At 45.0% G+C, this 9856-nt stretch overlaps 1 protein-coding gene across 2 annotated transcripts in view; it reads left to right on the top strand.

The window, feature by feature from the left end:
* Window positions 1-9214, top strand: part of garre1 (granule associated Rac and RHOG effector 1) — an 18136-nt gene extending 8922 nt beyond the window's left edge. For both annotated transcript variants that reach the window (XM_031846497.1, XM_031846496.1), the window contains 9 exons: window positions 50-211; window positions 445-603; window positions 2440-2537; window positions 3252-3377; window positions 3618-4690; window positions 5542-5707; window positions 6409-6546; window positions 6853-6928; window positions 7182-9214. In XM_031846497.1, the coding sequence (XP_031702357.1) occupies window positions 50-211; window positions 445-603; window positions 2440-2537; window positions 3252-3377; window positions 3618-4690; window positions 5542-5707; window positions 6409-6546; window positions 6853-6928; window positions 7182-7508 (2325 nt within the window). In that variant the 3' untranslated portion in view covers window positions 7509-9214. The remainder of the gene's footprint in view (window positions 1-49; window positions 212-444; window positions 604-2439; window positions 2538-3251; window positions 3378-3617; window positions 4691-5541; window positions 5708-6408; window positions 6547-6852; window positions 6929-7181) is intronic.
* The last annotated feature ends 642 nt before the right edge of the window (window positions 9215-9856 follow it).

Below are 9856 nucleotides of genomic sequence, written 5' to 3'. Positions count from 1 at the left end.
TGTGTGTGTGTGTGTGTGTGTGTGTGTGTGTGTGTGTGTGTGTGTGTAGAGCTGCTGCAGTGAGGCGGAGGCCCAGCAGGCGGGCAGGATGCAGACCACCTCTCAGCCCATCCAGTGCGAGCTGCCCACCATCCCTGTGCAGATTGGCTCACACTTCCTCAAAGGAGTGTCCTTCAACGAGTCAGCGGCTGAAAACCTCAAACTGAAAACGGTATGGTCCTTGACTCGACCGGCCAGCTTCATACTATTTCTATTGGTTACTCACCTTGTATTCTCCCAAAAAGTCGAGGTTTCATTATTGGTTAAAAAAAACGAGTTAAGTGTCCACCATGATTCTGCTCTGCTATCAGTCACCCCTGAGATTTGAGCAAAAAAAAAAGTAGTGTAGCATCATTAGACGGTGAAGGCTTACTGCATTGTTGATGGTGCGTTTTGTCTCCTCAGCACACGATGCTGCAGCTCATTAAGGAGGCGCTGGGCCAGAACGGAGTGACCCCCAGGGATGACTCTCCCGTCACTGAGGTCCTCAACCAAGTCTGCCCATCCAGTTGGAGAGGAGCCTGCAAGACAGCCGTCCAGCTGCTGTTTGCCCAGGCTGGTCTGGTGAGTAGAGATGTGACGCTACAGTAAAGCTGGATTCCTTAATTATTCCTGAGAATATGGACCCTCGGGAGATAAAACCTGTAATCTTGTGATCTCTGTTCACATAGAAATTAATTTATCTTAAATAGATCACAACACCTTTATACTAACAGGAGATAAATGGATGATTTTTTTTTTTTTTGAATGACATTTTAAGCATTTGACTAATGCTCTTAACCAGAACAACTTCAAGTGAGCATGACGGTGACGTAAGCTACAAACACTAGTTTTGTGTTTGTGTAAGGCGTACTTGGATACCCGGTTGTGTTCAAAGATCTCTACTGGATCCTCATTCACTATTTTACTCTCGTTAACATCCATCACCACAGTGTAGTTTATACTACAGAGCGGCGGATAGGAGGTGACATGCTGGCGTCAACAGGTCCGTTGTACTTCACTGACACTTCTGCTTGAGTTACCGAATCCTCTCCCTTTGTGCGTCTTTGGGTTTTGGCAACTTGCATCCCATTGTTTGTCAGATTTGTAATGGAGATGAGGAGATCCGTCTGCTTGCTTTGAGGCAGTAGCAAGGTGTAAACAAACACCAGAGAGACACACAAAAGGGAAGAAACATTCCAGCAGCATCTGGGTGAAGGATGGGATCGCCTGGGTGGGGTTTGCAAACAGAATCCTCCCCCCTCCTGTTGAAAATGAGAATCACAGGGAGGGAGGGAGGGTCGGTCGGTAGCGGGACTTCCCACAGAGTAACGCCGGTGTGTTCATGCTCCGGTATTTATTTCCTCTGTGTGATCTGTCTTGTTTTTTGTGTCAGGCTGAGGGAGTGTCCCCATCCAGCCCTGCCAGCCCCGTGCCAGCTGTAAAACAGTCCCCGGATGATGGACGAGTGCTTTGCATTAGCTCCTTATCTGATCCTATAGGCACTAAACCCAAAATAATCACACAGCAGTGTGAATGGACACACACACATAAGCACACACATAAGCCCCTTTCACACAGCCTGTTCAAGCCGGACTGTTATTACTCCTCGCCGTTCTGTAGGGAAAGTGATAAACGTCATGCTGTTCAGTGTGAAAAAGCAAAGCCGGCTTCATGGCAGGTCTTCTTTTCTGTGAAAGGGGCTTAAGTGTCTTCCCCACACTTTTTTTTAAATACTTCCATACACATTCTCACTTTAGTCATTCCTCCCTGTTTTCTTTCATTTACATTCACAGTAATACTCGCGATATCTGTCTGCTGTTGTTTCTGGCAGCATTATCACTAGCGACTCCCTTTTTCCTACTAGTCATCGAGTCAAGCGCAGAAGTTGACCTCCTCTGTTTTTCTGCATGTTTCCTCCTCCCTCCGGCCCCCAGTGACCTCGTCGTTTTGTTTTTGCAGCATGGCTGACGGTCTGTTCGTGTGTATGCGTGGCTTTCTCACTTGGGAAGCCCGGGGTTTCCGAGGATACACCTGCTTTTTTCACAACAATAGGGTGACTTCCTGCAATACAGGAAATGGACTCCTCCCGTCTTCCCGCCCTCTTTGTGACCCAGCTGAGTGGGTCTCGAGGAGCCACGGCCACATTCAAAGAACTTTCAAATACATTTGACTCGCAGCACACAGGAAGGCTAGCCTGTTTGTTGTTACTGGCTGACTAAAGACCGTCTCTCTTCACTTGGTGGAAAATTGATGATCCTCCAATTGTTTTAGTTGTGTAAATTAGTCAGCAGATGGTGTGCTACAAAATGTTCGCAGATCGCTTGCACAAGCAGGATTCACAATACGGATATAGATGCTGGTGAATAAAGCTTTTCTGTCAGGAGATGCTGATGCAGGTGTGTTTGTGTGTACCAACAGGTGGTTGTTGATACTGCTCAGATTGAGAACAAGGAGGCCTATGCTCCCCAGATCACTCTTGAGGGTTCCAAAGTGGTGGTGCAGGTTCCCTCTACATGGTAAGTTCATCAAAACACTTACTGTGAAACGTCTTTGTGTGGACCTTTCTTCCAAATAATCAGTTAATTCTTAATGGGGAAACGTGTGAACATAAATTGTATTGTTATGTAGGTGCAGTTGCATCAGCAGATAGACAAGTTCCATATGTAAAACATATGCATGCAGACAGATAAGGGAGGTGAGAGAGAGCAGACACTGCCAAGATCTAACGTTCTCAACACCATGAAGAGGAATGGAGAATCTGGTTAATACGCTGGATTCAATATACTGAGTACACACCTTTAATATAGCGTTAACACATTTGCATTAACCCTACTTCAGTGGTATATTATTAAGCCGAGGTACTCTGGCATCATCACATCCTAAAACGGAAATGTTTTGCGTCGTGGGAGCATTGTGCCATATGCGCTGCGATGAATTTTTACAGTCGGTGCTCAAGACTGTCTTCCAGCTGCAACAGGAGTGTAAATTTCTTGGTTCAGTGGGCCACGATAAATACACCAAACCTGTCTGTAAGCTGAAGGAGTTGCCTGTCGGATTATTTTGGCTCTTGTCTTGTTTATGAATGTCAAGTATTAATCTTTTCAGCAAATGCACCTGGGCTTTTGTATGCAAGACATAGTGTAGCTTTGCGGTTCCTGTCTCGTCATGTGGTGTGTGTGTGTGTGTGTGTGTGTGTGTGTGTGTGTGTGTGTGTGTGTATACATGTTCAGGTGTCTGAAGGAGGACCCAGCAACTATGTCCTTGCTCCAGCGGAGCTTGGATCCGGAGAAGACACTTGGTCTAGTCGACGTGCTCTACACGGCAGTGTTTGACATCAACAGGTGGAAGGAGAGAAAGTGAGTGAACGTTGGATACTGTAATTATGAATAACCCCTTAATTTAGCAACAAGTAGCTTGACCATGTAGTTTTCTATACAGATAGTACGGACAGGTGATGTGTATACTGTCTGTTTAGATTTAAGGGGATTTCCCTCTTGGTTAAAAGGAACCCTGGTGCCTGGTTATCATTTTTCAGATTGCTGTAGTGCTTTTAATACTAAATAATGAAGTACTTGTCTTTCTCTTCCCTCCAAAAGAGAGCAACCTTTGCCCACTATTCAAATGCAGCTGCAGCGGGAGAGCCCGGATTATGGCGGCCAGGCAGACCTGCCTCCAGGCACCGGCTCCAAGACCTCCAGTGGATTGCCCAAAACAATATCCAAGCTGACCTCCAAGTTCACAAAGAAGGCCTCATCCAGCTCTAATAGCGGGGGCAGTTACTCCATCCCTAGCACCCCGTCTCGCAGCATGCTGACAACCAGTAGCTCAGAGGATAAGACCAAGAGCCTGGGCCACAGTGACGGGAGGCTACGGAGCATCCTGCAGATGAGCAGCCTGTCCTGCACCCCTGACTCTTCCCAGCAAAGCCTGCTGGCCAACGGTTTAGTGTCCGATGACCAGGGGATGAACCTGCCAACGGACCAAGAGATGCAGGATGTCATCGACTTTCTCTCAGGATTCAACATGGGGAAATCCCAGCAGGCTTCGCCCCTGGTCAAAAGGAGGAACTCTGTGGCGTCTGCAAACCCCGCTGAGCTGAAGCCGCCGAGTGGACCTCCGCCAACTTCCCAATCTATCTCTCACGGTGGCCTACCGCCTCAAGCTCAGCCTCAGCCCCAGCCTCCACCATCAGTGCAGAAACAGCAGCCTCAGCCACCTCCTCCACAGCAACAGCAGCAGCAGCCCCCTCTTCCACCTCAACAGCCCTCCCCCCAGGCCCTGCAGTACTACCAGCACCTCCTGCAGCCCATCAGTCAGCAGCAGCCACCTCCTCCTCAGCTTCCCCCTCAGCAGACCCCACCCCAGGTCTTGTCACAGCAAAGAGTGGCAAGCAAGTGGCTCGTCACCTCTGGGCAACCGCCTCCACCGCAAGGCCCCCCAGCAGGGCTGTCACCCCTGGGTCCAATTGGGCAGTGGGGCTCTCCTGGACTGCCAGATCTGAGCTCAGATCTGTACAGTCTGGGCCTAGTCAGCACCTACATGGACAGTGTCATGTCAGAGATGCTGGGTCAGAAGCCACAGGGGCCCCGCAACAACACGTGGCCCAACAGGGACCAGAGTGAAGGAGTGTTTGGAGTCCTGGGAGACACGCTGCCCTTTGACCCAGCAGGTGAGATCCACCTCCCTTTTATATGCCCACGAAGTGTTCTTTTTCCAGCCCAAAATCAGAGAACTTATTTGTTTATTTCGACTGTGGGATCAAGAAATAAATAAGAGACAAAAATCAGACAGGAAAATTGGTTTAAATCAATATGTTGCTTTTCAACAAATGTGTGTATTTTTCAGTGAAAGGGGCTGAAAACTTAACCATAGCCAAGCACTATCATCACAACATCATTATATTAAAGGACAGCAGTGTAATGGCGGGATACATAAGGATACATATACATAAGGTTCCTGCTTATTCTACAGCACTATGTTGAGAGAGCAAATTGCAAGGAAATAATCAGGATGTTCACAAGTTTGTCAAGTCCGGACCAAATAGAAATAATGTTTGTTTATTTGGCTTCATTCAGCACATTAATAAGTATGGCAGATATCTTGTAAACAGTATGTTAAATATCACTATGCAAAACGGGTGTCGTGTTGCAAATCAGTGTAAAGAGAAATAATGTGTTTGATTCCATTTATAAACTATCTTGTAACCATTCAAGCAGATTTCAGACATTGGACCCTGATCTGAGTAACACGATCAATGTTGGTCAGATAGTGTGAGCAGCTGTTTTCCACTACAAGTTGGCGATTAATGCTGAACTTAGCCTGTGTCAGTGGCTATTTTTACAGTGCAGCAGACTCTTTTGATTGCAGTCGAGGCCTATTGTGCAGAGTTGACTTACGGCCATTGTGATTTTTCTGCTACGGTAGACAGTCTGGCTCAACGGAATGAGCTCCAGGGAGCGAAAGAGAAAAGCTGAGGGTGTCAGAAAATCATAGCTGTGTTTATCCTTTCCATATACGCAGTTGGCTCTGACCCGGAGTTTGCCCGTTACGTTGCCGGCGTCAGCCAGGCCATGCAGCAGAAACGGCAGGTGCAGCACATCCGTCGGCCCAGCAACACGCGCAGCAACTGGCCAATGCCTGAAGAGCAACACAGGACCTGGTCCCACCCCGAGTACTATAGTGAGGGGTAGGTATCTGTACACCAGGTTTCCCTTATCACTGATTCAATGCTGTACAGGGCAAAAAAAAGACCTTTTTTAGTCAAACTGACGGGAAATGTCATTTACACAAAGACGCCAATAACAATGTCTTAACTGGACCGCCGCCGTTGCTGAACTGTAGGAGGGTTATTTAAAGCGTAGTTTCATCAAGTGCACTAAAGTGTTGGAGCAATGTCCTGATTCAATTATTGATGTGGCAGACGGCATCAATATGTGAGGCATATACCACGTTAATGTGTGAGACAACACCGTCCTGCTTAGATATGAATCTCAGAAAGTAGGAAGATGTAATCAGGGAGCCATTACTGCAGTGGCATCATACTTGTAAACCCTATGCAATAGTGTCGTAGTTATGAAAATAAGTTTCCTTTTTAACCAATTTAATACAGTGCTTGCCATTAAATAGGACCAAGAGATGCTGTAGAACCTAATATGTTGATATGTAGTCATCAAATGCCACTGAATCAACAATTTATGTAATCAATGTCTTTTAACCTGACAAATTACCAACATGCAAATATACATTACAGATTTTTCTTTAATTCTGTCATCAAGGTGTTAAGACATCATCAACAAATGAATCTGAACCCGTGATATGCCTTCAAATACCACATTGCTGAGAGTATAAAGGTAACGGGGCTAACACCTCGTCTGGTTGTGTCCTCAGAGAGGCCGTAAACAGCAGCTGGTCAGCCAATCAGGGGGACTCGGCCAGCTCTAGCGATGAGACGTCTTCAGCCAATGGCGACAGTCTGTTCTCCATGTTTTCTGGTCCGGATCTTGTAGCGGCGGTTAAACAAAGGAGGTAAGTCCCCAAACTCATTCCCCCGGCTTAGATTTGTCTCGTCATCTTCATTCAGCCAGCTTTCAACAACGGTCAAACTGCACTGATAATTATCATTCAATGTGATTAACTGCATTTTCTTTGGTTGATATTCTACACTCAAACACTGAACTACTGTTAAAAAAAAAAAAAAAAAAACTGATCTTTTTTTTACTACGCACTTGTTGACCGTAACATATAAGTCGATGCGCAGGCTCGAGTGTGTGAGAAATAGTCCTAGCGGTACAGTATGTGAGTGCTAATAAGGTTCAACTTCTCTGTTCTTAGAAAACACAGCTGTGGTGAGCCGGAGGTGTGCACCCTGCCCTCACCACCACTCCATCACATGGCTGATGATAACCAGGTAAAGTATGAGCCTCCCCAGCATTGAGAGCGCTGGGCGTGGAGCACCAGTGTTACTATGCAAACTACTCGTTGGAAAAACACGATTATATATTCGCTTTTTTTTGCTGTCACGAAAACATCAGAAATAGTTGTACATTCGAAGGCATCATTTTTTGGCCTAACTTAAAAGGGTTGATAAGACCTTGTTGTGACCTTTTGATTAGTAGTGGACCTTTTCGACTCTGCTGATTGCCGTATGCTGTGTTCAACAGGACAGCAAGACTAAAACCTGGCCTCCCAAAGCGCCATGGCAGCACTCGACCCATAACAACACCATGCCCAATCCCAGCTCTTCCTTGTACCAGATGAACATCCCTCCTTCCTCCCAGTGGAGCGACTCCATGCAGATGCTGCAGTCTCCCGTGTGGTCCACTGCCAGCGACTGCTCCCCCTCCGCCGGCATCTCCTCTGGTTTTCCCTTCACCCAGCAACAGCAACAACAACAGCAGCAGCAGCAGCAACACAAACCCATGACCAAGGGCTTTAAATCTTTCCCCCTCAAACATGAGCACAGGCCCTCCTACCTTCACCAGTACTGATCTGTCTGTCTGTCTAACGAGTCCACGGTGAAGTGCCACCGAGGGCCTGTAGCTCTGTTAGATCAGCCACTGAGTGGGCCAAGCTGCAGCCATTACAGTCCACGCCCACTGAATTGGAAGATTTCAAAGCCTTAAAAGGCAAAGTTAAGTATACACACTGGCTCAACATTTTTGTATCTATATTTTTCCATGTCAAACATCCCCATTTGAAAAGGAGACGTATTTTGAAGTTTTTTCGAACTGCCATGTTTTAACTACGACAAGTGCATGTGTCATGCCGGCAGCAGTTAGTCTAGTGGTCGTCTCTAGGTCTGTCGAGCTGACGTCTCCTCAGACGAGAGCTGGAGACGTGCACGGCCGTCACCCACTCGCTTCTGCAGCTGAACGTGTGCGTAAGTGAGCCGATTACAAGGGTGCAGGGGCTTGAAATGCTCTCATTTTGCCCATAATAAATATACTGTGTCGACATAGCTGTGACTGCCAAATCTCACCCAAGATGACTCAGAATACAGCTACCATCTACTGTTTCATAGCTTGTAAAATACTGAAGTTGAAATATAAATATTTAGTTCTTTTTATTAAGAGGCTTTGAGCAGGCTCAGCATAAATATAGTAAGTCACTGCAGAGGTGTAATTTGAGAAAAATACACTACTTTTTCAACAACTGACCAGAGTTAAGAATTATAGCAGCAACTAATGTGCCATGTTGGTATCGATAGCACTTGCAGAATATTCCCAACCGAAGCATTGTTCAGAAGATGAATGGTGCTGAGGAGATGAGAGGTGGTCTGAGATTATCGATAAACGGTGACGTTTCACACCCTGTTGAATGAAAGCTTTCGGGGAACATCTTCACATCCAGAAGCGCAATCATTTCCTCCTCTCTGATTGGCAGTTGTTTTGCTCCAGATTGACACTAACTCCCGTAAACCTAACTTTTTCTTCTGCTTAATAATACAATATTTTTCTTGTACATTTATTGACAGTATTAATCTTATTTTTGTATTTTCTTACATGTTATACCATTACTGTATGTTAGTATTCTAGTAGGCATATTACATAACACATTATTTTCCACCTCCCAATATGTGAAAAAGCACATTTTTTTTTCCTACAGAGTTGAACTACACCATCTAAAGGTTACCAAATATGCCATGCTAAACACGACAACATTGTGTGATAAGGGTGTTTTCGAGCCCTTGTTTCTTCGGTTTCTATGGCAATGGGCTGTATTTAAAAGCCCAGAATGTTATCTTTTTGTGATGTTTGCGGATGCCAATGTTGCCTGTATTTATGAAATGACACCATGTTTTCAGAAAACTAACATACTTAACATGTTTACAGAGAATTGTTTGCTGTATATACATATAAATATATATCTTTTTATAGTTAATGTGCTTTGCACAATCAAGATATAGGGTTTGTTGCTTTTTGTCTGTGTTCTCCCTCTTAACTGTTGCAGCCTTTTTTAAAGACATCATTACAGACCTTGGACTGTAACTGTTAGCTTCTCGGCTGTGTCAAATGGTTTACTAGTGGCTTCTACAAAATAAAATAAAAAATAATAAAAACATGTTGCCCTGATAGAAGATATGAAGGGGGACTGCTTGGCTTATGTTGCTTATTGTTCTCTTGAGCTGGCAACTGACTCTTTCCAAGTGTACCAGCAATGCAAAAAATGAATAAAAATGACTAGCAATTCAAAATGCTGTTTTTGTAGTTTTTTTTTTTTTTTGGCTGAAAACAAATTCACTTTTCTCTTTGAATTATACACTCACCTGCCACTTTATTAGGTACACCTTGCTAGTCCTGGGTTGGACCCCCTTTTGCCTTCAGAACTGCCTTAATTCTTCGTAGCATAGAATCAACAAGGTGTTGGAAACATTCCTCACATATTTTGCTCCATATTGACGTGACAGCATCACGCAGTTGCTGCAGATTTGTCTGCTGGACATCCATGATGCGAATCTCCCGTTCCACCACATCCCAAAGGTGCTCTATTGGATTGAGATGTGGCGACTAGAGGCCAGTACAGAGTACAGTGAACTCAGCAATTTGTGTTAGCAAGCACTTGAACAGGTGTGCCTAATAAAGTGGCCGGTGAGTGTATATTCAAACTGCTGGTGAACTGTGCACATGATGCTCAAGACACAATGTGGTCTCTGAACTGATGATTTCACAAACTTGACACCAAGAACAACTTTGAAAAATAGAAAACATTTTTAATTCATACTAAGTTATATTTATAATTTTAAAAGATATTCCGTAACAGTGAATTCGAGCACCAGTAATCCTGGTACGGGTAACATCATTGAAAAACAATAATAGTTATGATAAATATATTTTGT

This window comes from Anarrhichthys ocellatus, unplaced genomic scaffold (genome assembly GCF_004355925.1).
Source record: "Anarrhichthys ocellatus isolate YVR2014 unplaced genomic scaffold, GSC_Weel_1.0 scaffold6, whole genome shotgun sequence".
Classification (NCBI taxonomy): domain Eukaryota; kingdom Metazoa; phylum Chordata; class Actinopteri; order Perciformes; family Anarhichadidae; genus Anarrhichthys; species Anarrhichthys ocellatus.
This window is presented reverse-complemented; position numbering and strand designations above follow the sequence as displayed.